Raw genomic sequence first — 26,586 nt, forward strand, 5'->3', positions numbered from 1 at the left:
TAGTCAAATTATTCAAATCGTGAAAGCAAATGTCACTAACATATAAGTATCCTTAAGCAAGGGCAGAGCCAAATAAGGCTGAAAAATCCATTTAAATCTCCTTCTTCAAAAAATTAAATATCTATACAGAATTATAATTATAATATTATTTTAATAACTATGTATAACAGATGTTACACTTCTTTTAACTTCATCGTATATATATTTACTTCTTCATATTTTACCCTTAAGAATATCTCGACTGCAACAAGGAGACAAGGGATAAAGAATGGGTGTATCTAAGGGAGAAAATAGCAGGCAAAGTTGTTATCTCTGATGACGGAAAAACAACTTGTGGTTGAAAGTTGTTGAGCATACCTAGACAATATTGTTGTTATCTGAGGCAGTTCATATTCAGTCCTACTATGCAAATAAGTATTATTTTTATAATACACTTTCTAACTGTTTTATTAAAATGTTTCAAAAGGGTATCACCTACTACGTAATGGCTGACACTACCCAAGCCATGAAGATTAATCAATCAGCAACCAATTTAAATAATAATTTTAATAATAATAAAAAGTAGTATGTCGGAGGAAACTGATTTGGATGTTTAATTAGGGTAAAAGATGTGATTGGTACCTAATTAATTCACTGCACCAAAAATATCTTTAGTGACAATTAATTATGCACATAAATTTAAATTAATCGAACTATAGAACGTATCTTAGACAGTGGATGAGAATCGGGAAACCAAAAACAATCAACCGTCGAGATCAAGCTTGGTTCCCTTCCTTTTAGATTAATGAAATCAAAATATGTACTACTAGTTTGATCTTCATTTTGTTAGTAAAAGCTCTGGAAAGTTGTAAACACTATACAAATTTCTTTTTGATTAAATAAATTATCTCCTTTTAGTATATATATAATAGTTGAAAATAAAATAACAAAAGATGATGTAGTTCACCAGAAAAAAAAAACATCTCACAAGATGAGCATTTCTTAATTATTACAAAAACATTAAAGCACAACAAATTGATTAACACAGTACATATTTAATCAACAAAGAAAAACCTTTACAGTAGGGACTTATGAAAGATTGATTCTGCCTAATCGATAATTTTCTTCTCCCTCCGTTCCTTTTTAGTTGTCATATTATTTGACTCTGAAAAAGAAAACTATTACAACTAAAAAGGGACGGTGGGAGTAACTATTAAGACTGAGTTTTTAATCTAAAAAGCGTCTTATTTGATGATCCCTCAAGTTTAATCTTGGCTCTTCTTCTTCTCTCTTTCTTTTAGGCAGAGATAAAAAAGTCATGGCCCTGGCTGACACCACTTTTCTAACAAGTGATTTCCATAGCTCATCATCTCCCCTTTTTTCCAATTTCTGTTTGAATTCTCTGTAATGTAAACAGAGTTGTTAAGATACTCATGAATCGTGATCAATGACAAACAATAACAACAACGACATACTCAATGTTAATCGAATCACAAGAGCAAGAAACTACGAAAACAGTGCTAATATCACATAGACAAAATAATGGATGATCATATTGTATTGGTTCGTGAAATTGACCTTACTGATAGAAAAGGCAAACAACATTATATGAGATTGATATTTCTGTGACCCTATCACTTTGTCCGATTTAACGTGTTAAAATATTATTAGGACACTTTGAAGAAATTTTCATTAGGAACAGGGGAAAAACAGAGATTATTCAACTAGAAATTAGTGATCCATATGAACATTTCATTAAAGGTTATGCTATTTTCTACGTTTTATTCGATGTGGGACCGTGTGTGAAGTCAATTATCACTACTTAGATCATGGATGGGTCGTGCTCACATCAAGAACAACCTTAACAGTATTTGTAAGTAGGCAAGAAATCTTAATTCCACGTAATCTTTCACCTACGGCACAATTGTATGTTCATGAATCAAATAGAGTATATGACATTGTGGCATTGTAACCTAATTACAACTATAAGACACAATTGCAATGGCGAAGAACGACATATCTGTACAAGTACATATAGATCAATAAACTAGTTTATGGCCATACCTGCAAAGAGGAACTCGACAATCGTGAGGTTGGTCACAAATCGATGCGTGTAACCTTAGGAGCTGCCACATCCGTTTGCACTGGGAACAACTTCCCTTTACCCTTCTCTTACAAGTAGAGAAATGTCTAATCAAAATCTGGAGGCCTTGGCATGTATCAAACTTGCTACATGGCAACTTCTTTTGACAAGAGTACTCTTCGTCATATGGCCCTACGCTTGTACATCCTTCCCTGCATATATGCTCTAAACAATCCATCCCTTCGCTTAACTGTAAATACAAGTTCTGCTCCCGTGTGTGTCTCCTCCTCCTCTTCTTCCGCTAAAACAACAAATTTCAAATGAAAACCACTAATCACATCACTGAATAATGACAAAAGACAGAAAAAACGCGATGATGTATTGGCATTTGTACGTAATACATCATATCTGAGTTTTTCTATTGGATATAACTTATATACACTGACATACACACTACAATTGTATAAAGAATTCTTGAGCTATGAGTATATTTTGACATGTTACATTGTAGTAGGTTTATTTTTCAAAAGTTACTAGACATACCTACTATGGATAGTTACCTCTATAGACTATACTTTCTTTTAATTTTAGATGATCTGATAGTGTATAATTCCGTGCAAATACTTTTAACATTATGCACACTTTAAATTCATCTCATCATCCCACAATCAATTGAGAACCTTCAATATACTATTGTGATATCCATGATCAAAATTTTGGATTGAACTTGAAACAATGAGCTAGATCATAAAATTAAAGGGGGTTATATTACGTACCAACTCGGCCTCATCAGTGAACTGTAAAATTTCGAGCTCAAGCAGGGGATCATGATGTTGAAGGAACTTCCAGCCTTCAGTTTCTTCAACTTTCCTGAAATTACTCCGCAAAAATTTCATACATTTGAGGTAGAGATGAGGTGCATCACATAGCCTCGCGAATTGAATCATATCTATTACATTTTCAATTGTCAATTGCTCGGCCAATGCTTTGGTGCATCTGTGTTTTAGGCATGGTACTAAGTACACATGAGAAAGTGCTAGCAGATGAATACCATGTTTCTCCATCTGCTCCTTAGTACACCTAGTTAGCACAATTTGATAACATAACCATTTTAGACATGATCCATATTCTTCGAAAGCTCAGGTTATCAAATGATTGAACAATCGAGAGCAATTTAGTTACGATACTTTATTTTCATAAAAAGAACATCTATTAGCAGGAAAACAGATATTTCCTGCTGACAATCACTGATTTACTAAGTGTTCAATAAAAAAAATTTATATACTCCCTCCTTTCCATTATTAATTGATAAGAAATCATAAATAAAAAGATAATATTACTTATTCACCCCTGAAAAAACTTCTTGGGAATTTTACAAATTAATGTGAACACTTCCAAAAAAAATTAATTGCGGGATAATATAAGAAAATATTAATTGATGTTTTCTTGATTAAGTAAGATGATCAATTAATATGAACAACTATTTTTACTATAATGATCAACTAATATGGGACGGAGGGAATACAATACAATACAATCTATCAGTTTTTTTTTAATTGTTTGTAACACACTCCAATAACAGCGGAAAACATGGTCTTGCTGGTGCTGGACAGAATATTGAGGAAAAGTAATATATATGATTAAAGAATCTAATGGTGATCAATGAGCCACGTGCAACTAGAACCGTCAATATGGGCTAGGCCTGTTGGGCTGGCCTGGCCTAACTCGGAATTTAATAGGGCTGGACTAAAATTTTTGAAGCCCATTTAAAAGAAAGACTTTTTAGCCCGCCCTGAATAAGCCTGCTGATTTGTGGAGCTTGAGAAATATAGGTAGAGCCGGCCCGTGGGCCAATAAAAATTAATTAAAAAATATAAATAATATTAAAATTTAAAATTAAAGAGATCCAAACTCAAAATCTATTTAAATTTTTTTAGGAAATCACTAAGTATAAAAGTTGCATCCACCATGAAAATTTCCAAACACTTGTTGCTACTTGAAACTGGTTACATGATTTTTCTCAAACTGGTAATATATTTTTGTGTACATTTAAATATTATAAATCTCAATTTAGTTATTTTTTAATATTTAACTAATTGAAACCGCATATAAATTGCAGATGAAAATGAAGATGTTAAGACAACATTCCCACAAGTTGATTCAAATATGTTTGATGAAGGTGATCATGAAGTGTTGATATGCCATAGGTTTCATGAAGTGTTAAATACGTCATAAGCTTCATGATTTTTTAAGGAGTTTATTTTTTACTTTTTTATGGTTGGAATATTGTCATATTTTTTGTGTTTTATTGTGATCATTGCAAAACAGTTAGGTTAATATTTCTATTTAGATATTTATACTTTTACTTGAAAAAAACTTAATAAATATTATAAAGATAATTTTATTTGTGGATTTGATTAACAAGTAGTAACATTAATACCATGTAATATTATTTTGTTGATATTTATGATAATATTTTTAAATTATAATTTATAATTTAATTTAATAACTATAAAAAAATATATAACTTTTAAAAAAGTGGGTTGGCCCGGCAAGCCTGTAGCCCACGTACTTGTGAGTTGGGCTGACTGTTTTCTGGCCCACATAAAAAATGGGCTAGCCTGGCCTGGCCCGTAAAATATCAAAGCCTGTATGAGTTAGCCCGAATGGGATGGGCTAGCCCATATTGACAGCTCTACGTGCAAGATAATAAGGAAATGGACAGCCAAATTTAACACGAGCAAACGACTAGCATGTCTGTTGTATCGTATTGTTTTTATATAGTTTAAAAATAATGTTATAATTGTTACTTAAATAACTTGTATTATATTATTAAATTCATGGTTAGATAACGAATAAAAAATTCATTTTATGTTAGGACCAATTCAGTATAATCGTTTTGTTACCTTTTCTTTATTTCTTATTTCGTCTCTATTTATTAGATAATCTTATTTATCATTTATCATGTTTTTTTACTTATTAGCTAATAATCTTAATTTATCATACATTTTTTACAGTAATTTTATAAGTATCCTATCTTTTTTGAAAAATAATGTATTCAATAAAAAAATACAATATAATCAATTTAACATAAAACAATACAATACAATATAATATGTACGAATCAAAAAAGAACTTTCATTAAGAAACTCACTTGAAGGAATAGAGAAATCGTACGAACACGGAAACAGAGTCGCAGGGGACGCCAAGAATCCGTATCGGTTTCTCATAACTCCGTCGCCGACGACCTAATATGCTATCCAGAACCGTCGAAGCAGCAGCCTAACATTGTTTTTCGGTAGAGATCGATCAGTATTTCCAAATTGCAAAACAAATAAATTTCGAAAACAATTCGATCAATTCACATTTGAAAAATCGCATCTTTTCCACGGACAAACTATTGGCTATATGATGTTTAAGTTTAACAATAAATTCAAATATAAATTTTCCATTAAAAAAATAGCACTATAAAACTAAAATAGTTAACGATTCACAAATTATTTGACTAAACAGTAACATCTTCAGATAAAATGAACCCCCAGGAAATAAGCTACGGTATGCATACCAGAACGTTAGAATGTGCCGGAATGCGGCGGCCGGCAGAAGTAATGATGTCGACGTCGCCTTCAGCCATTTCGTTTTCGCCGTGATGTGCATCAACATTACTAGCAAACATATTAGGTGACATTATTATGACAGATCTTTAGAATTTAACGGTAATACAAAGAATGCAAGCGTTATCAAAAATATTACAATAAGCAAATTCTGACTAAAACAAAAGTTTTTTTCAGTGTGTAAAAGATTTTTGATTATAGTATTTTGGCCGCCATCCCTTCATTTATAGGCAACATGAGCTACTACTAACACATAAAAGTAAAAGGGCGGCACAGCATGAAACCTCTACCACAAAAATAAATAAATAAATAAATAAATAAATAAAATGTACCTAATAAAATATGATATTCACATTCATTGCAGCCGACCAGATTATCATAATTTTATCATTATGACCTTAATCTTCGCCTAAATATTCTTAATTTTCAAAAAGAAGTGTTATTACTACGTTCGTCCACTTTAAATTGTCATAATTTCTTTTTTTAAAGTCAAACTATAAAAATTTTGACTAACATTTTATGATGTATTTTTTTTTATCATATTGATATGCGAAAAATTACAATTTATAGTACTTTTTGTATAGTTTTTGAATATCTAATTTTTTTTTTTGTTTAAATTATCGAATTAATGTAATCTAATTTAACTTTAAAAATTAGTCAAATTAACTTTCCAAAAGCGCAACATGACAAATAAAAGTGGACAAATGAAGCATTTTTTTACTTTCTGTGATCCAATTTATATGTCGTCCTTACTAAAAATAGATGTACTTAATACTTGTCATTCATAAAACCAATACATAAATAACATTATTCTTCCTATTTTACCTTTGAGAGTTAACAACTTTGAAATATGAATTTGACCAACATAGGAAAACTAAATGATTAATTCATGTTCATTGGTCAATTTAATTAATCAAAATAGATTATTTACATTCATTTATTGAAAACCTTGACTTCAAAAGAATACTAAATAAGAGTATAATCGTAAACTTAGTTTCATAGGGGACATGAAATCTAAAATGGTGATATATAAATAGAAACGAAAGATGTATTATTTTTGTGTAACTATAAAATATGAATTTAATTTACCGTGTAAATGACCTATTTTTCGTCTCAAAATAAATATTACTTTAGCAACATAAAGTAAGTCCCAAAATTCAAGACAAAAATTAACTCTTCCTTCGTTTTAACCGGTTTGACCTACTTTTCAATTTCAAAATTTGGAGTATCCTACTTTCACGCAATTCATATATATGTTCAACAAGCAATTGATATTTCACTATCAAGGGCGTAATACTCTTTGTAGTAGCGGTCAAGCATGATTGTATCCTTTTTTTTAGTAATTCTTTAATTTCAACTTTTCACATGACATAATTTTAGAACACAAGTTTTAAAAATATTTTTATTTTTTTAAACTCTGTGTAAAAACAAAATAGGTCAAATAAATTGAAACCGTGAAGTATATATGTTATTCCAATTATATCTTTATACCTCATTTTTATAATTGTGTTTAATTTTTAAGAGACATTTATTAAAAGATAGTTCAATAAATTACACATTATATTCAATAATTTTTTAATAGACGTAATTTTCGTTAAGATAGCATTTATTTTAGGACAAACATATTAATTAACATTAACACATATCACAATTGTTAATTGTATCTTGACTTTGTACAAAAAATATGCTATTAAACAAAATAATTTAAACTACTTATTTGATTTTTATGGTCCACTCGTTTCAAATAAAATGAGTATGAAGTATGATGGTCCAATTACTTGTGTTCCTCTTGTTTTGCTTATATATTAAAATAAAAAAAGTTCACTTATAAAATTAAAATGGAAAAATATTAATTCAATTATGTTTGGTTCCACAGTTGTCGGATGTTTTATAAAATGATAAAGAGACCACGTCGTCAATAACTGGTAAGACCAATTCTTGAGGAGGAAAATAAATTAGCCTTACACTAATTACGTGTCATCCTAATCCTTCCCCACACTTGTTAGCCTTTCTCCACATGTTTCATATTATTATCAAAAAATAATTGCCTTGTTGGAAACTTGTGGCAACAAGTGGTCTCCACTTTTTTTATTTCTCATCTATCCGATATTTACATTGAAGCCTGACTATTCTAGATTAGTGCCGCATAAAGCCCTATTTAGGGAGAATTAAGTGCTCCTTACTAAGAGTTTTGTTTCCTTCGCAAGTGACCTAAAAGCTGGGCAGATGGTCATTGAATGCTCAATCAAATAGTTCAAACAAGAAAATCATATATTCAAAGCTCATTTTTTCATATACAAGGCTCGAATTGGAGACCTCTGATTATATTAAGGAAGGAGCAATTCATCTACAACACCACATTCTTAAGTGATGGTAGTCCACTTGTTAAATGACGAATTATATATAAAAAATTAATATATACATTAACATTTCTATACATACATTACTAGTTGTTTATACTCTTATAAAATGCAATAATTAATTCATCAAATATGATTTTTCAATACATAAGCTCCATTTTTTCCTGTTCTATAGCTGTTAATTGGCCAAGACATTAAAAAAAATAGACTATGAATTACAAAAGAATTTTAAATTTTAAATTCTTCTCATAGCTTACCAACCGCAAAAACAATTTTATAGCTAAAGGTCATTGTCATGTCTGATTCTCGTGTTCATCTAATACTATCGTAGATTTAATCGGAATTTTAATGCAGGATTTAGAGGCCATTTAAGAAAAATACTACAATAGATATTTCCACATGGATTTTCCTTTCTTTATTTGCTTTCAAGGTTAAAATTAGACTATATTTCTTAAGAAGGATATTTTAAAATTATTTTTACCAGTTGAAGGGCATTTTTGAGCCCCAATCATAGATTAAAACTGCTTCATTAACACTTCAAGGATATCAAAAGAAGTCAATGCATGAAAAATATTCTTTGGCGGTGGACATGATATTCTTTTTTTTTTATGTTGAATATGAATCATGATATGTTTCGTGTTGCCCCATTTTAAAGTAAAATATTCCTCATCTGCCAAGTTTATATTTTTAATTAATAGCCAAAAATAATGAATTGCTGTTTGAGAAAATAGTTGTATAATAGGGAAAGTAATATCCAATAAAGGGACAATTACGTGAGTTTTGATAGTATTCAGTGTCTTAAAGAATATAAGCCTCTTCTTCGTAGTTTTTTTTTATTCGGTATCCAATACCCACATGAGAGCTTGCTTAAATCTGGATTTGCGCCGAAAAATTCTATATTGAGGATAAAACACTCCCTAACAAAGGCAAGTGGAAAATAGTATATTAAATAAAAAAGAAAAAAAAGCTCCTCAAAATTATTTCTACATCTTTTTCAATGTATTTGTAGAGGGTATTTATGTAAACAATAAAAAAAATTCAAGGTACTTATTCAATACATGTTATTTTTAATATACTAAATCAAACAATGAATAAGAAATAATATCAGCATTACTCATCATATTTAATACTATACTTATACACTTTACCTAGCGACTTCTTAGTGATGTTTTTAAGTTGTTGAGTCCCACATCAAACAATGGGACAAAAATAATTTGATATTTTTTTGCTTTGATTTTCCACTTGATGTCCGGTACCCACATTGAAGTCCGACTAAATTCGAATTCACACCGAAAAAATCTACATTAAAAAGTAAAACCTCCCTAATAAAACGACTCCATACCCTTTGGGACTCAGAATATGATCTTCAAAGAGTTAGAGACCATATCCTAAGGCCCATGGGCCAACGTAGATTTGATGAAGCCTGAAGGTAAAACTAGCCCGTTTCATTTTGGGCTGTCTTTATACGGACCCATTAACTAGCCCGTTTTAGTTTGGGCTGTCTTTTATACGACCCATTCTTCATAAAAGCATGACGGAACACCACTTTAGGGGAAAAGAGTCCATCAACTTTGTCATTTAAAATTGATATACCCTCGTTATGAAAGGGCTGATATTAACCCTCATCATTATACTTTTTACGTAGTTTTCAAAAATATAAATTTTATTTCAAAAGACTTAAAATTCTCACATTCAAATTCAAGGTCAAACATAAATTATTTGACTCTCGAAATTCAAATTGTGTCACATAAATTGAGACATAGGAAATAGTTCAGTATTGATACCCATCCAAACCAAACCAATGCTAAAAGAACTCATTAAGAAGTAATACACACTCCCCTCCCCCTAGGCCCACACCGGCCACCCCCACCCCCACCAAACCACTCAACAGAAAAAGATGAGGAAAACAATAGATAGTTCTTTTTATCTGTTTTGTCAAGGGTGCTACATAAAGTAATAACTATTTCACTTGGAGACTAATGAAAACTACCAAAGCAAATTATAGTTGGGTTGCTTCTCTATAAAGGGTAAATATATATAAATTGAGACAAATGATAAAGATACTTCCCCTAAGCTTTACATGCGTGACGTGGATTAAAAAAAATACTACAACATGATCAAAAAATTGAAATGAAATAAGGTATATACTTTCTTTACAAAGCATATATATTAGAAAACTAAATAAGTTGAAACGTAGAGGGAAAGATTTAATTAATTTGTCAATGTTTAGTGCTACTACAATATAAGAGAAGTTATTTTACACCCAAAAAAAATAATATGAAGAAGAACTTTATATAGTTGGGTAATATTCTTGTTACAAATAAATTAATAACAAACTAATAGTAAAGCGACCTTCTGAGTTATTATGTATAACAACAATGGGTAAAACAAAAAATGATAATGTTTGTTGTTTTCCATCTACAAATGCATACTCAAAAGCCAAACTATCAATATGAAATAGTCTTCCCAAAGAAGAATCTCCCTAAAAAATGTAACATAATATACCCTACCTAGTTTGTTTAATTAATTACTCCAAATTCTTGGATTTTCTCTCTTTATAATTCCCTCTCTTTTTCCCTCTTGTCCCAACCCAAGTTCCTTTATATTCCCTCATTTTTCTTGATTCTAAAACCCCACTTCAAACACTTTGCCACATTGAGAAAACACACACATAACACATATGGCCACCTCCTCTCTTTCTCTCATTTTCCTTTTGTCCTCTCTTCTCTTAATTCCTTCACTCCTTGCCTCTTCTCCCTTACAAAATCATCAATATGTTGTTGATCAAGTACATAGGTATATTTGGCACACATGCATGCCCTTACTATTTTTATTTTTATTTGATTTTCCATTTGATGTCTAGAATCTACATAGAAATCTCAATTAAATTCGGATAGCGTACTGCAGGACCACTTACTATTTATCACTTCTTCCAAGTGATTCATTTAAAAAAGAATGATCGATACTCTTGCATATTTTTACTCTTAATCAATAACATATATTTTATATTTTGAAATTACACAATTTTAAAAAATGTTTATTTCTTTCTTATAAACAACATATCTACGAACACTTTCACATTAAAAAAAATGTCTCTTTAAACACCTGACGGGACTTTAAATCCCAATTTATTTATATCTAGTATATTAAGCAACATAATTGAATTCAAAATTCATAATAAAGTTAAAATTGTGACTCCCCGTAGAGTTCAACATGATTGACTTTTTTTTCTTTGTAGGAGCATAAATGTGTCAAGGAGGAACTTAGGGTATTTGTCTTGTGGGACAGGAAACCCTATAGATGACTGTTGGCGTTGTGATCCAAACTGGGAGAAAAACCGTCAAAGGCTAGCTAATTGTGCTATTGGTTTTGGAAAAAATGCCGTTGGTGGTAGAGACGGAAAAATATACGTCGTTACCAACTCTGGTAACGACGATCCTGTTAACCCTAAACCGGGGACTCTCCGGTATGGGGTTATTCAAGATGAGCCATTATGGATTATTTTTGCTAGGGATATGGTGATTCAACTGAAAGAAGAACTTATTATGAACTCTTTCAAGACTATTGATGGAAGAGGAGCTAACGTTCACATTGCAGGTGAATTATTAGATATATATGAGCACTAAAGTTTCGATGAATATTAAATTTTAAACTCATAATTTCAGATGTTTGGTTTCAAAAAAATATTTGCATTGAGTAAGTGTCAAAAAAACAACTATCATTTTTTTCGTTCATGCTTTTTTTGCTGATACATTTTTTTGATTTAAGTGTCAAAAACACATCTAAACTATCATTTTTTTTAGATTCATGTCTAAGCTATTGAGAGAGTGAGAAACACACCTAAACTATCACTAATTAGTTTGAGAAACAGACTTGAAATTGTTAGTTATGTGTTGCCACAATGGAATTGTTTTTCACGTGGTAATTCATGTGACAATTTTTTTATTTTTAAAAGAGACACGCATTCACATATTAATAAAGGTGTGTTCCTCAAACTTATAAATGATTTAAGTGTGTTTCTTATCCATCAAATAATTTAGGTTTGAAATTAAAAAAAAAGTAAATAGTTAAAATGTGTTTTTAACACTTTCTCCATACACAAATAAGAATTTGAGTCAAAATAATTAAATTTTACCGAATTCGTAACCACCATGTTATGGCTTTCGCTGCTTCTGCCAACATTAATTAGCGCATCAATTTATGGTTGGCCAAGATTTCAACAATGGTTCTAGAGGAAAATTATTTGTCACTCCTAAAAACTTGATCAAACATCTCGATTTTCTGAATTAACTATTCTTTCTTAAAAAAAGAGAAAGCACTTTTAACATGGTAAAAATTTAATCAAACAGACTATTATAAATTACGAATTTGATTTTTCAGGTGGACCATGCATAACAATACAATATGTGACCAATGTTATCATCCATGGAATTCACATACATGATTGTAAGCAAGGTGGAAATGCTATGGTGAGGAGCTCCCCACATCACTATGGGTGGAGAACTATATCAGATGGTGATGGAGTGTCCATTTTTGGTGGGAGTCATATTTGGATAGATCATTGTTCCTTGTCTAATTGTGTTGATGGTTTGATTGATGCTATAATGGGGTCCACAGCAATTACCATATCTAACAATTACATGACTAAACATGATAAAGTGATGTTATTGGGACATAGTGATTCCCATGTCCAAGACAAGAACATGCAAGTAACCATTGCTTTCAATCACTTTGGAGAAGGCCTTGTCCAAAGAATCCCAAGGTAATATAATTTTTAGTTAGATTAAATGATGGATGTGTTAGGCCAAAGTATTTCCAATAAACAAAAACAGTTTTAACGATACATTAATTAACAGAGAGTGTTAAAGCTTATATCGATATTAGTTATAATTTTCATTGAATTCAATATCCCTATAAGCTTTAGAGACATTTACAAAGAGTGTCAATTGCTTCTAAAGAGATATATTTAGCGGTAATTAAACTATTGTTGTTAATCAATTGCCGCTAAAGATTTTTTTTTGGTGTAGTGTTTAATAGGCACCAAAATTTGGTCTAGTACATTTTAACTACCACATAAAATCAGTTGAGAATTGCACTCTCCCTCAATAAGATAATCTATAGTCTGTTACACAAATATTTATGACTTGTTTTAGATCACAGGTTTTAGGAAATCTCTTTATCATTCTTAAACTGTATGCTTATAAATCAAACACATTCACATAAAATGCGACTTAGGAAGTATAAAGTAACACTTTTGTCTAAACTTCTGAAAAGTCAAAAGTTTTATTTTTGTAACAGAAGTTCTTATTTTAGAAAATTGAGATGTTTGACCAAGTTTTTAGGTAAAACGTAAAAAAAAAAGAATCTCAGGAAGACTTTTGAAATCTTGACAAAGTAAGATAAACATTTCTAACAAAATCATAGTTTTAATTAAAATAAACAAATTATGAAAGTTTAGTCAAATATATATTATATGATTTGATAAAATTGTTGGGTTAATATTTGAAACATGGATGCAGATGTAGACATGGTTATTTTCATGTGGTGAACAATGACTATACTCACTGGGAAATGTATGCAATTGGTGGTAGTGCAAATCCCACCATCAATAGCCAGGGCAATAGATTCCTTGCTTCTGATATTAGATTCAGCAAAGAGGTAACAACATATCGTACATTATTATTAATTTATTAGTGCACAAATAATGTATACATTATAATCCCTTGCATAACTAGATCATAAATTAAATTTCATGTATAGGTGACGAAGCATGAAATTTCACCAGAAAGTGAATGGAAGAATTGGAATTGGAGGAGTGATGGTGACTTAATGTTAAATGGTGCATTTTTTGTAAAATCAGGAGCTGGAGCCTCTTCAAATTATGCTAAGGCTTCAAGTTTGAGTGCAAAGTCTTCTTCACTAATAAGTTCCCTTGTGTCCGGGGCCGGTGCCCTAAGTTGTCGGGAAGGTTCTCATTGCTAGCTGATTAAAATGTTTTCTAACAAAGACGAGAAAATATTACTTTTATGAAAAAAGGAAGAACTTTATTGAAGGGGGAAAAGACAGGAACTCTATTGTGCAACTTTTTTTTTGGCATCTTTGTGTTTATGCCTTTTTGACTTGATTATTAAATACAACCTCTGCAAAGTACTCCAGAAGTGTTCAATATAATTAAATATGTATTGCTATAAATTTGAATCTTGTGAATGTTTTTGTCTTCCTCTCTCATTGATTCATATAATATATAGGACAAAAAGGGGTGACAAAAAGAGTCTAAAGGACAAAAAATTGGTTATAATCGATATATATAATAAAGGAGAGTAGTTTGCAATGTGGTTAAGTCAAGTGACAAGTGAAAAGCGACTTGGCATATAGAATTGGTTATGGGGTTTGGGGGAGGGGGGACGGAGGAGGAAATATAAGTACATTTACGCAGTGGCGGAGCCAGAATTTCCAATAAGGGGGTTCAAAATCTGAAAAATAGACACACGAAGTAGTCGAAGGGGGTTTGACATCTACTATATATACCTAAAAAGTTATTTTAACCATGTATAAATTATCTAATTTTGACTCCGCCACTGCATTTACGATAATTGGACTTTTTGTAAGCTAATATGATTTAACATGTTCAAATAAGATATCATAATTTAAAATAATTAAAAATAATATTTTAATATTATCTGCCCATCACGTAAATACGTATACTAATGGATATATTAATGAAGACAAATGTAAAGATTCAAAGCAATATCAACCAAAACCATACATAGTGATAGAGCCATTTCAACTACCAATATTCATCATGCCAATGGGCATGCATCCTAGCTATTTGAGGATTATTGCATTTGCAGGCCATGTTGTCCTTAGTAATATGCACCATAACTAATTAAACATGTTATTAACCTAATAACCTTCCAATGATGTCCCTAATTAACAATATAATGATAATTAATTAAACTCCCACTCTTTAAAAGAAAGGGGATTAATTATTAATTAAAAACACAAGCTGCTGCTAACAACTTCTTATCATGTAGTGTTGTTAATTAAGGCACAGTAGTATTCAAGCATAATGACAAAACCGTCGTGCATTGCTCAATCTTTACTCTATTTTTTTGTCAGTTGTAAGTTGTAACTACTAATGTCATTTCAATTGTCCAAAGTTTTTAATTTCTTCTTTTATTGAGAAAAATAAAAGATTTTGGAAGTATTGGAATACTAAAATAGTGAAATTCTTGAGATGCTAAAAAGAAATTACTCCTAAAGTCTAACGATGCTACAAGTTAATTAAGAGTATCTGATTTGAAATTTTAGCTTATATACCTTTTAACCCAACTCGACTTATCCCTCCTGAAGTCGAGCCAAGCAACAATGATGGTGTGAGGAGAGACTATATTCTTAACTCTAAAAAGTTTTTAAAAAGTGTTTTTCTATAAAAACACAATAATTTTTCGTCTTCCTATTCACTGATGAGAGACAAAGTTTGCTTTCTGCAAATTTTCATCATAAAAGTAAACTACTTTAATTTTCATATGAGAAGTAGTTACAATATGGAGAGAGAGAGAGAGAGAGTAATTGTACGGCCTATATATATCAAATTGGAATATCAAAATTTACATTATCCTTTTTCCAAATTCTCTTCCTTAATTGAAGCAAACAGTGGTCAAATATATAATTACAATTTACAGTGGTTTGATATAATTAATTATAGTGTTCTTAGCCCCTAGGACTTACATGATTTAATCATGAGGAAGACAATCACAAAAAAGGAAAAAATATTGACCTAACTGGAATTTTAGTTACTAGTGATGAGAGGCAATTGTTTTACTTTTAGGGACACAATAATTTCTGTGGTTTGAAATTTCTTACTCCCTGCCTTTTATGTAACTTGATCTTGTTGATTGACATATTTTTAACAAAAAATTTAATTAGCGGTATATTTTTACTACACTAAATAATTTAAATTAGAGGTATAGTCGTATAGATTTCTTTTTATTTCATAAATTGAACAAATAAGTGGAAATAATTATTTTTAGTTATTCGTATTAGATATTCTTCCTTCTATCGTGGATAAAATACTACACTAATTTTTCTAAATAACTTATACATTAGTTACGAAGGTTTAATTTTCTAAATTGCAAACGAGACGTCGTAGTAATTTTATTGATGAATAGCTAACCTCCTAACCAACTACCAAATATGATATTACTTATGCAAAATTTAATATCTGCATAACTCACCTCCAAACCAGCTACCAAACAACTCCTGACATGTTATATAATTAGGCATTAAAGCTTAAACCTCATTCACATATTTTCTTGACATTAGCACATAATTTTTTTTTGTCTAGAAATCAAGGTTTCATGTGCTTAAAAATGGGTCTAACCTAGCTAATTAGGTATCTTCAAGTACTTAAAAATGTCTTCCTCAATATTAGGCTCAATCAACTTATCTTATTTTTGGGCCGCAAACCTCGCCGTAACTCCACACCCAATAGCAAGAGAAGTGATGCTTTGAAGCACCACGCTTGACATTATTGCCATTCGATCACCTTGCCAACATGACAAACTGCCAACACAAAGGTCCCAATTGGAGTGGTTATAGAAGCCGGTATAATATGAATTAACTGAACTCAATATTTTTTACAACGTAACTTATATAGATATGGAAATTATTAAAACTACCTCAAATTTTGCATTTTGAATTCAAATTTGCAAATGCACAACGTTATGAAACACATGTGTCTGTTTGTGAATTCGCAATTCCATACACTAATCCTCATAGCTATTTATGATAGGCCGGTTGATGGTAATGAAACTTCAGGTGATATTTGACTTGTAATGTATGATAATCCGAGCTCATTGTTGTATATAGAGAGCTTCTTCAAATCGAAACGTCTTATTTACAAGAGCGAATCAATTAAAATTTGATCAACCAAGCACACATACATGTAAATATACTCTAGTAATTGAAGTCACACTCAATAATTATCATAAAGAAGGAAGTGATCCATCCTCAATATCGACTTAATTTAAAATGTTAGTCCTTATTAATTAACTAGAATATAGAGTCGTGTTTATCCTTACGTTGGAAGATGAATTTTCACATGGAAATAATTTGATTCCGTGAAAGAATTGTGGATTCTCTAGTTGTTCAATTAAGGATATATAAATGATATACCTTACCAACAATTTGTTGAGATCTAATGAACACATTGGCATGGCCCCTCTTATTGAAAAGCCACATAACAAACCTCAACCTCGATCTTAATTAATTAGTATAATTAGGGCTTTAAGTTTGCCACTTTGTTAGGTTTTTGGATCGATACACTTGTTTTGGGTGTTTATTGTTATGTGATCACTTATTATTCTTTTTCTCGTTGCATCTATTTTGATTAAAAAATCTATATAAGTTATGGGATAAAGTTAAACAGGTAATAGTGATAGTGCGTAAACTAAATTAAATATAGTTAATTACAGATAATTGTTCGTAATAGGTGAAATTAGATAGGTATAAAAGATAGATTATACATAATTTGATGAAAGATTAAATTACAACAATAGTAGTGGAAAATTTATTTTTATTTTATCAGTGTACGTTATAATTAGGATAAATAGGTCGAAAATAAAATGAATTTAACTGATGTCCATAGAATGATATAACTAATTTTAGACTATCAAATCACTTTTATAGCAAATGACATGCCTTACTTTCAAGATGACACGTGTTGGTGAAATTACAATGTATGCAATAGTTAATGCAATTGAATCTCAGATAAAATATCAGGGTCAAATTGAATCTCAGATAAAATTTTAGGTACCAATACACATAATAGATTAGCATAGTGAGCAAACTGGATTTAGACAAAAGTCAGGGACCAAAAGATAAACTTCATTCCAAAGAGGAACCTTTTCAGCGGAAGATTTTTCGTTCGGCGTCCAAAATGTCAGAAATTCCGGCGTCCAACTCCGTCAAAATTCCTTCAATGAAGTCAGAATATCCCGTCGTCGATAGGAACTCCGGCACCTCGAGGTTACAGCCACCACTTCAGTATCAGCCGTCGAAAATCGTTTTGGCTGACCTCAACGTTGACCCTCCTGATTCCGACGGCAATGATTCAGTACCCGTCGCTGCTGTATCTCCTGCATGTATATCCAGGTTCTACTTGATACTTTTATTAAATAAAATAGAAGAAATGAAAGAAGAAACTTGAATTGTTTAGAGTTTTCGGATTTTTTTTTAATTTGAAAGAGGGCTAGGCTTGATTCCACATTTGCTCTGTAATAGTTTGTACTCCTTAAGCATGTGTTTTTCAGTATGAATTTGGAACTATTATAATTACAACTTTCGGAGTTGATAGTATTAAAATAGTCTGAAATGATCATACTCAAAGTAAAACTCTTTGATTCACTCACTAATAAGAGTGGCATTCCTTTTGGGAAGGAAGTAGTTGTAAGTGAAGATGAACCAATATAGTATTGTTAGAGCTGTTATTACAAATTCAGCTGGCAGCCATGAAAAATGTGAGAAATACCAACAACAACAACATAGCTAATGTAATCCCACCAATGGGGTCTGTGGGGGCTAGAATGTATGCACCTTACCCCTAACTTTGTGGGAGCAGAGAGACTGTATCTGGTAGACACTCGGCTCAAAAAAAATAAAAATTGAAGCATGATTGCAAGAAAAATATGAGAACAAAATAGCAAGATACAAAACAAATGAAGCAACAAATAGTAATATAAATTGAAGAATAAGAGACTACGTGATTACTTGATAATACCGCTAATAAAGAGAAGAGGAAAGGAGGAGGCCAGCCCCCCATCTCCCACATAAAATGCGATAACACTCGGCTAGCTACTAACCTTCTACTCTAATCCTCGATCTCCAAACCTTCCTACATGTCCTCAGTAAGTTTAAGTTGTGCATGTCCTATCTAATCACCTTCCCCGGTTCTTTCTCGGCCCACCTCTGCCCAAAGAAAATAAATCTTGGAAAATGAGTTCATATACCGGCAGAGGTGATTTACCTCGATATGATGCTTTATTGTTTAGCTTTATTAGGTTATCATAATTGCTGGGACAAGAATAATTTATTACTTTAACCTGGGTCTGATATATTTGCAGGGTAATAGCAGATGAAATTTGTCAGGATAAGCTGAAGAAAGACATAGAGATTGCAGAAACAGAAGGTAAACAATTGAAAAAATTGGGAAAATGCCGTTCAAGAATGGGTAAGTTAGACTGCCCTCCTGATTGTAATGGAGCTGATGCAGAGGCTGATCATAATGTTCACGGGGTCCCTTCATCTCGGGAAGAAAAAGTTAGCAGTCTTAAAACTGTGAGTTGTATTTTGATCCATTTATATTTGCTATATTGATAGTTGGACAAGGTTGACAGGCAATTCTGCATGAACTCGAGTTCATTTATATGCACAACTTGTACATATTTCTTGAGACCAACTTGGTGCTTCGTAATGAATATTTTGACTTATGTTTGTCTTTTGTTACCTAGATTTGTGCCTGTATCTATGTTTATATGAGAGCTAATTCTTTTCAATGTTTTCCATATCATATTTTTTATCACTTGAATTGAATGCAGTGTTTTCAAATGCAAAAAGTGAGAAAGCAACAAAATCCACGGGACTTGAAACGAAAAGTGAGGATTGAAGCATATAATTAATTAAAACGTTAAAATACCAAAATATGAATTTAGTACTACAATAAGTAACTTGTTAAAATAACTAGTTTCAGTATTAATATATAATACTGTCTATATTCAACACAAGGGGTAATTCACTGATTGTAATCTCCCTCAGATCATTTGTAACGTTTTGTTGGAAGATGAATAAAATACATTCTATGTTTTTAACCTAAAAAACAAAAAAAAACACAAGGGTGGAATCTCTTTCTTAGAAGGAATGTAAATGATTGGGAAGTAGAACGAGTATGCCTTTTGCTTCAGCTGCTAAGCAACATAGCTTTGGACGGGCAACAAAACTGATTCTACTAGATGCAAGGGGCATCCCAAAGTTCTAGGAGAGTTCTTCTTGATTGTGCTTCATCTTGTGCCAGTTTAATCTTCTGCTTTTCTTTTCCCTTAAAATAAGGGTAATTGTGCTAGTAAAATCATCTTGTTTTGATTGTCAGAGGAAAGAGTAGTTAAATACCTTCTTGGTGCAGTTGTTTTAACTTTTGCTGGATACATCTACTTTGCTTGTAGGGCTTGATACATGTTGCACGAAAAATGCCAAAGAATGCACATGCACATTTTGTACTTGGCTTGATGTATCAAAGGATGGGTCAACCTCAAAAGGTAGCTTATGGATTGCACTGTTCTTTTCCTGGGTCTGTTTTCATTCTCTCTCTTGCACTGAACAGCTCATTCTAGGCGATTCTGGCATATGAGAAATCGGAAGAAATTTTAGTTCGCTCTGAGGAAGCAATAGACAGGCCTGAGTTGCTTTCTTTAGTCCAGGTTCATCATGCACAGGTATGAATGAACTTACACTCAGAGAAATTGCAAATTTTGTAGTCAATGTTTCTCTATTAGTTTTTCAAACTTAAATATGTAATTACTGCTACCCACATACTTCCACATCTCTTCCTGGTGCAGTGTATTCTGCTTGGAACCTTGGAAGATTGTAGTTCAGATGAGGAATTAGACCCTGAAGAGCTTGAAAATATTCTTGCTAAACTTAAGGAGGCTGTGAAAACTGATGTTAGGCAGGCATCAATTTGGAATGCTCTTGGCATAATACTTCTTAGATCGGGTCGTTTGCAGGTGCAGCTATGTTTATATTTTGGCTCTAACTCATTGACATACTTGGAACTTTCTTTGATTATCGTTTGACGCTTATGGTTTATGTAGAGTGCTATATCAGTTTTCTCAACTTTGTTGGAGATTTCCCCAGACAACTTGGATTGCCTCGGTAATCTTGGAATTGCTTGTCTCCAGAGGTATAAAGGGGCATTAGGTTACTTACTGTATTATTCAGAGTGTGTATTAATGTCATCATTTTAATATTCTCGTGTTTGATTAAATAATACTAATGAAAAATAGATTGATGTAGAAGCTAAAAACAATTGGAGAGGTGGAGAAGCACTTTGTATTTATGTGTTGAAAAGAGCAAAGATAAAGAATATCATATATGCTAAATGATGTTTCTATTGACGTTGCAACTGTAAAGGAAAAAAATCTATGACTTATACTGTTCCATTTAGTGATGAGTAAATCTTTTGTGCTGTCACTTCCCTATTTATTGTGAAATAGTTTTTCTTTGCTTTTCAGTTTGAATTAAAATATTTTTAGGGGACCTCAAGTGGTAAAAACCCTTTGGGGTACACAAATGATCACAAAATGGGAACAAACATGTATATGACATTGGATTTCTCTTTTCTTGAAGTCATGCGCATTTGATCATATCTACTGATGATTCAACTTGGCTGCTGGAACTACTCTCTTTCATTTATGGACAATAGAATCTTCAGTATCATATCTTGCTTAAGCCGTGTGAAAATGAAATTTGAGTGATGATGGCTTGAAAGTCTCAAAAGAAATTATGTTTACTAATGTTTCTTTATGCTGAAGAAAATTTTTGACCCAGTATGTCTAAAAAAGGGAGAGAAAAGGTTAATCAACTCATACTTTGCTTTGATTGTGGATGCTGTTCTGATTATAGAAATTATGCCTAAACTTTTCCAACCTGGTAATGTGGCTCTTAGCTGGTCACTCTGATTGCATTATTGGCAAAACGATGCAATAGCTTCAGACAGATGGGGTTTGAAGATGATATTGTCATAAACTTACCCCTCAAAAAACAAAATATACAGACCTTAGATTTCTAAATAGATAACTTTTTATGATGGTCGTGATCGAGCTATGTTGTATGGGGCATAATGTTGAGATCTATAATTCAAGGAAATAGTGGATAGACTAGGATGTCACACATTGTATTGGAGTGGGTGGATAAAATAAAGGCTCAAATTCAGCGTCTTGTGTGATAAAAATATGCCGCTAAGTCTTAAAGGTTAGTTTTATAAAGTGGTTGTTAGACCAACTATGTTGTATGGGGCGCAATGTTGGGCGGTCAAGAACTCGGATGTCCAGAAGATGAGGGTAGCGGAAATGAGGATATTGAAATGGATTTGTGGGCACACTAGGCAAGATAGGATTAAGAACAAAGATATTTGAGACAAGGTGAGAGTGACCTCCGTGGCGGACAAGATGGACCAAGTGAGCCGAGATGGTTAGGGCATGTGAAGAGGAGATGATCAAATGCCCAGTGATGAGATGTGAGAGGTTCACTATGGTGGGTCTGAGTGGAGGTAGAGGTAGGCAAAAAAAGTATTAGGGAGAGGTGATTAGACAGGATTTGAAACACCTGCAGCTTACCGAGGACATGGCACTAGATTGGAAGTTATAGAAGTCGAGAATTAGAGTAGAAGTTTAGTAGGTAGTCGCGCTATCTAGTTTCCCTTATTAGTGGTATTAGTATTTCTTTTCCTCATCCTTTCTTATACTTCTTATTATTACCTGTTATTTCTTTTGCGTCGGTAATCGTATTATTTGTTTGTGCTACTAGTATTGTCCAATTGTGTGATTTTACTAGGTATGATGTTGTTGTTGGTGCTCGGGCTAGCTTTTTTGCACCTCGATTAGTCCACCAGCATCTTCTCCCTCCTATCAGGACAAGTACCGGGCAACTCTAGCAGCCAAGGCTTAGGCTAATTGGAAGAAATCACCTAGTTCAGGGATTTAAATCTGATACCTCATAGTCTCCAACTTCATTGACCACACCTTTGGGTGCTTAAAAAGCATATTGTATTCTGATGGCGGTAAACGCCGTTCCATTAAAAAAGGAAGTGTTTATCTTGTGGGTAGGGAGTCCATTTTCAGGAAGTAACCTACTTATTCTTCATAAATGGGAGAACCTCTAGGTATCTCTGACTCAATCACTTTTTAATAATCATCCTTCAAAGCAAATCCCATGACCTTATACAACAAGAGTAATTAGATCTTGCAAATGGTGATACAGACAGTTACCTATTTTAAGCAGTCACCGTTCTTGAGAATTAGCTTAACCCATCACGGATTTGAGTGGAACTTTAGGATTCCTGGAGAGGTTGATCAAATGGTTCGTTCGATATAACTTCTACAATTGATTAGATTGTCTTTATAGCAGTCATTGTCTGCAAGCTTCAGTGCTTTTATAGGTTTGCAATTTTTCATACACTGGTATTTTATCAAATGCATATTCTGCTTTCTGATATCTGTGTTTGTCTTTTTCTTTTGATTGGTGATAGTTTTTTTTTTCTTTTTTGGGTGGGGTGGGGGATGCTCTGATGCTGTTAATCACCTTTGGTAGATACACTAACTGATTAATATTTCACCAGGCATGTCTTCCTATATTGTTCACTTGAGCTACTTTCTTTGCTGAATTGAATCACTTTGACAATGTCTTTCCAGTGGGAATCTAGAGCTTTCGGAAAAGTGCTTCCAAGATCTACTTCTAAAAGATCAGAACCATCCCACGGCATTAATCAACTATGCTGCCCTTATCTTATATAAATATGGTTCAGTAGTGGCAGGTAAGAGGATTTTACGTGTTTCATTATTTATATACTTAGGCTATCAGATTTATGGTTACAGAGCATTGCAAAAATATACTTAGGCTATCAATTATTTTACTGATGGTGCTCATTAGCATGTTTTCAAACATAGATATAACAATTTAAAGAAAAAGAAAACAGAGACTAACTAGTAAGCATTGGCTGTTAGTTTCAGGTGCGGGGGCAAATACTCTTTATGGAACTTCTGCAGATCAAGTCACTGCAGCCAATGTAGCCAAGGAGTGTTTACTAGCAGCTTTAAAAGCAGACTCGAAAGCAGCTCACATTTGGACAAATCTAGCTAATGCTTATTACTTGATGGGTGATCATAGGAGCTCTGCTAAATGCTTGGAAAAGGTACTTCTTCTTCAAGGCTACAAACAGCTTTAAACCTCTATTTTATTTGTTCTTACAGGATATTGATTCCTAGGCTTCTTGAATAGATGCATTAATGTTGACCTTGTATAAGTAATTTACATTCTTTTTCTTTAATGAGTAGGCAGGAAAAATTGATCCTAATTGTTTAGCGACAAGATATGCGGTTGGAGTTCACCGCATCAGGGATGCAGAGAGGTCCCAGAATCCCAATGAGCAGCTCTCATGGGCTGGTAGTGAGATGGCCTCAATACTAAGAGAAGGAGATTCTACTTCGATAGAGCCTCCAATAGCATGGGCTGGTCTCGCCATGGTCCACAGGGCCCAACATGAAATTGTGGCAGGATTTGAAATTGAGCATAATGAATTGGTGGAAGTCAAGGAGCATGCTATCTACAGTCTAAAGCAGGTAGGCTTTAAAGTTTTTATATGTTTATCTAAAACTTATTACTTAGTTTGTTAACTTCTGATTTCCGTGAGGGGATGGTTATTTTTTACTCCCTCCGTCCCATATTAGATGGGCATCTTACTAAAAATAGTTTTTCCATATTATTTGATCACTTACTAAATCAGGATAGAATTAATTAAATTTTTCCCGGTTTACCCCTACAATTAATATGACCTTTGGAATGTGAACAATTCCCAATACTAGCTATTCCTATACTCTGTGTATTATTTTCTAACTTATTTATATGTGCATTGATATGAACAAAAGTCAAAATAATAAAGTTAATCATTCTATTAATGATTTCTTAATCACCTTGTAAAATAGAAAGTGCCTATCTAATATGGGACGGAGGGAGTAGTTGAACATGTGATAAGGTGATCTATATGTACTTCCTCTATGGTGCAAGTGGTTACTTATCAAGTTGTTTTTGAGTTGGAATTGCTTGAACTTTATCTTCTACTGTGAAAGGAAATCAGTTGCCAAACTCTTTCTTGCATGTGTTTACTGCATTTAAGCTTCTTTAATTCCTTGCATCTACTTCCTCACCTTCGATTTTCATTATGTTCTGCGACACTCTTGTAAAATGAAGTTTGGACTGAAAGCTTGGATTTTAGATTCTGATTTTGCAAATGACAGGCAATAGCCGAAGATCCTGCTGATGCTGTTCAATGGCATCAGCTTGGCCTTCATAGTCTGTGTACCCAACAATTTAAGACATCTCAAATGTACCTCAAGGCTGCAGTTGCACGCCGTAAGGACTGCACCTATGCCTGGTCAAATCTTGGTAAATGCATCTCTCTTACACAATGTCATGCACATCTTTTTTCCTCCTCTTTTCCTCTCCATATTTAATCATCGTGAAAATAGCCTTCATGTCTGCTGAAAAAAAAACTGCACTATAGGTATTTCGCTGCAACTATCCGAGGAGTCTTCTCAAGCTGAAGAGGTGTATAAACAAGCATTGTCGCTAGCTACACCAAAACAAGCACACACAATATTTTCAAACCTTGGAAATCTCTATCGGCAGCTAAAACAGTATGAATGTGCAAAGGCAATGTTCAATAAATCACTTGAACTGCAACCTGGATATGCACCTGCTTTAAACAATTTAGGTCTTGTATATGTTGCTGAAGGGAAGTGGAACGAAGCAAAGGACTCTTTTGACAAGGCAATCCAGGCAGATCCATTGCTTGATGCTGCCAAATCCAACATGATTAAAGCTTCTAACATGTTCAACATGAATACCAGCATGTCATGATGTCTGCAATTCGCTGTATTAACAATTTGTCCCCCTGTAATTATTAAGGTGGCGGGAGAAAAAATGAGGAGGGTAGATCTTAAGATTTGGAAATATCAGCTTTTTTGGATTTTAGTTTGTTAAACTTAGCTCCTTCTGGAGTGTTAGCTAAGTAGAGTTTTTTTTTAAAATACTGATGTTTCCTGCTTTCTTCATCTCCACATGACTATAACTCGTGCTATAGATGTGACTAGTGCACCACCAGTGGCCTTTGTTCAAATTTAATTTACTAGAGAAGTTGAAATTTTAGTCCAATTAATTTGAATTACATTTCACTTCTGTTCATGTCTAACTTTCTGGTTTAAAGTTATCATGCAGGGTTGTGGTCAACCTGGATTTACCCTGCCTGGGAGGAGGAGATTCTGTGTATGTAAGAGTATGTAAATTGTTTGTACTTCTAAATTCCCCAAAGATATCTAATATGTTATATGACTCTGATTATCAGGATCTGGGATTAAGTTCCCTCTTGCAGATAATTCCTCCTTGGTCAGGGTTCCTTATTGGAGCCCTTCATTGATTTGAAGCAGTTCAAATGTTTCAATCTTGTAAGTTGTTGTAACCATTGTCTCTTAAAACAAGGAATGTCATTTTTGGAATGGCTGAATCTTTTTTGTATGCAAAGTTCATACAGGCAGGATAGTAATGCCAAGTTTAAGCAATGCCTACTTTTTGAGGAAAATCAACTTTAAAATATTTGATTTCTAAAGGTTTGGTAGTTTCCAATTTCAGGGTTTATCTTCTTGTTGTTATTGCTTGTTTTTTTTTTTTTTTTTGGTTTCCCACCCGATGTCCAGTACCCACATTGGAGTCCTACTAAATCCAG

General features: G+C 32.7%; 4 protein-coding genes across 6 annotated transcripts in view; 2 read left to right on the plus strand and 2 right to left on the minus strand.

Moving 5' to 3' along the window:
* LOC125809594 (BTB/POZ and TAZ domain-containing protein 1-like) overlaps window positions 1-26,586 on the minus strand; it is an 85,794-nt gene that overhangs the window by 4,693 nt on the left and 54,515 nt on the right. The gene's annotated exons all lie outside the window — the stretch shown is intronic.
* Window positions 1,207-5,338, minus strand: LOC125809613 (BTB/POZ and TAZ domain-containing protein 1-like). The gene is made up of 4 exons (XM_049489209.1): window positions 5,217-5,338; window positions 2,839-3,142; window positions 2,044-2,363; window positions 1,207-1,381 (listed from the first exon to the last, which is right to left on the minus strand). Exons 2-4 carry the CDS (start codon window positions 3,124-3,126, stop codon window positions 1,207-1,209), a joined length of 783 nt encoding a protein of 260 aa, XP_049345166.1. The 5' UTR covers window positions 3,127-3,142; window positions 5,217-5,338.
* On the plus strand, window positions 10,712-14,057 carry LOC125809591 (probable pectate lyase 18). The gene is made up of 5 exons (XM_049489183.1): window positions 10,712-10,832; window positions 11,275-11,633; window positions 12,417-12,798; window positions 13,556-13,694; window positions 13,797-14,057. The coding sequence occupies exons 1-5, from the start codon at window positions 10,717-10,719 to the stop codon at window positions 14,016-14,018; spliced, it is 1,218 nt and encodes a 405-aa protein (XP_049345140.1). The 5' UTR covers window positions 10,712-10,716; the 3' UTR covers window positions 14,019-14,057.
* Window positions 17,879-25,888, plus strand: LOC125809582 (probable UDP-N-acetylglucosamine--peptide N-acetylglucosaminyltransferase SPINDLY). Of its 3 annotated transcripts, XM_049489175.1 has the most exons (12): window positions 17,879-18,191; window positions 19,160-19,224; window positions 19,309-19,373; window positions 20,255-20,347; window positions 20,423-20,524; window positions 20,648-20,815; window positions 20,903-20,991; window positions 23,501-23,622; window positions 23,813-24,000; window positions 24,143-24,427; window positions 25,103-25,250; window positions 25,369-25,888. In XM_049489175.1, the coding sequence occupies exons 1-12, from the start codon at window positions 17,977-17,979 to the stop codon at window positions 25,722-25,724; spliced, it is 1,896 nt and encodes a 631-aa protein (XP_049345132.1). In that variant the 5' UTR covers window positions 17,879-17,976; the 3' UTR covers window positions 25,725-25,888. The 3 variants fall into 3 exon arrangements, with proteins under 3 accessions (XP_049345132.1, XP_049345131.1, XP_049345130.1); XM_049489174.1 differs by having other exon boundaries at window positions 19,160-19,373; window positions 23,819-24,000; XM_049489173.1 differs by having other exon boundaries at window positions 17,880-18,191; window positions 19,160-19,373.

The sequence above is a fragment of the Solanum verrucosum genome, unplaced genomic scaffold (assembly GCF_900185275.1).
Source record: "Solanum verrucosum unplaced genomic scaffold, falcon-dt-bn FXZP01000121.1, whole genome shotgun sequence".
In the NCBI taxonomy this organism is placed as follows: Eukaryota; Viridiplantae; Streptophyta; class Magnoliopsida; order Solanales; family Solanaceae; genus Solanum; species Solanum verrucosum.

What these genes read in the sequence shown, in the direction of transcription:
- LOC125809582 (XM_049489173.1), top strand. Translation starts at nt 17,977, where the DNA reads ATGTCAGAAATTCCGGCGTCCAACTCCGTCAAAATTCCTTCAATGAAG. An exon ending in AAGTTAGCAGTCTTAAAACT is followed by an intron (nt 19,374 to 20,254) that starts GTGAGTTGTATT and finishes CTTTGCTTGTAG; the next exon opens with GGCTTGATACATGTTGCACG. An exon ending in ATATGGTTCAGTAGTGGCAG is followed by an intron (nt 23,623 to 23,812) that starts GTAAGAGGATTT and finishes ATTGGCTGTTAG; the next exon opens with TTTCAGGTGCGGGGGCAAAT.
- LOC125809591 (XM_049489183.1), top strand. Translation starts at nt 10,717, where the DNA reads ATGGCCACCTCCTCTCTTTCTCTCATTTTCCTTTTGTCCTCTCTTCTC. An exon ending in GTTGTTGATCAAGTACATAG is followed by an intron (nt 10,833 to 11,274) that starts GTATATTTGGCA and finishes TTTTCTTTGTAG; the next exon opens with GAGCATAAATGTGTCAAGGA. An exon ending in ATATTAGATTCAGCAAAGAG is followed by an intron (nt 13,695 to 13,796) that starts GTAACAACATAT and finishes TTTCATGTATAG; the next exon opens with GTGACGAAGCATGAAATTTC.
- LOC125809613 (XM_049489209.1), bottom strand. Translation starts at nt 3,126, where the DNA reads ATGGAGAAACATGGTATTCATCTGCTAGCACTTTCTCATGTGTACTTA. An exon ending in TCACTGATGAGGCCGAGTTG is followed by an intron (nt 2,364 to 2,838) that starts GTACGTAATATA and finishes TTGTTGTTTTAG; the next exon opens with CGGAAGAAGAGGAGGAGGAG. An exon ending in TGTCGAGTTCCTCTTTGCAG is followed by an intron (nt 1,382 to 2,043) that starts GTATGGCCATAA and finishes TTTACATTACAG; the next exon opens with AGAATTCAAACAGAAATTGG.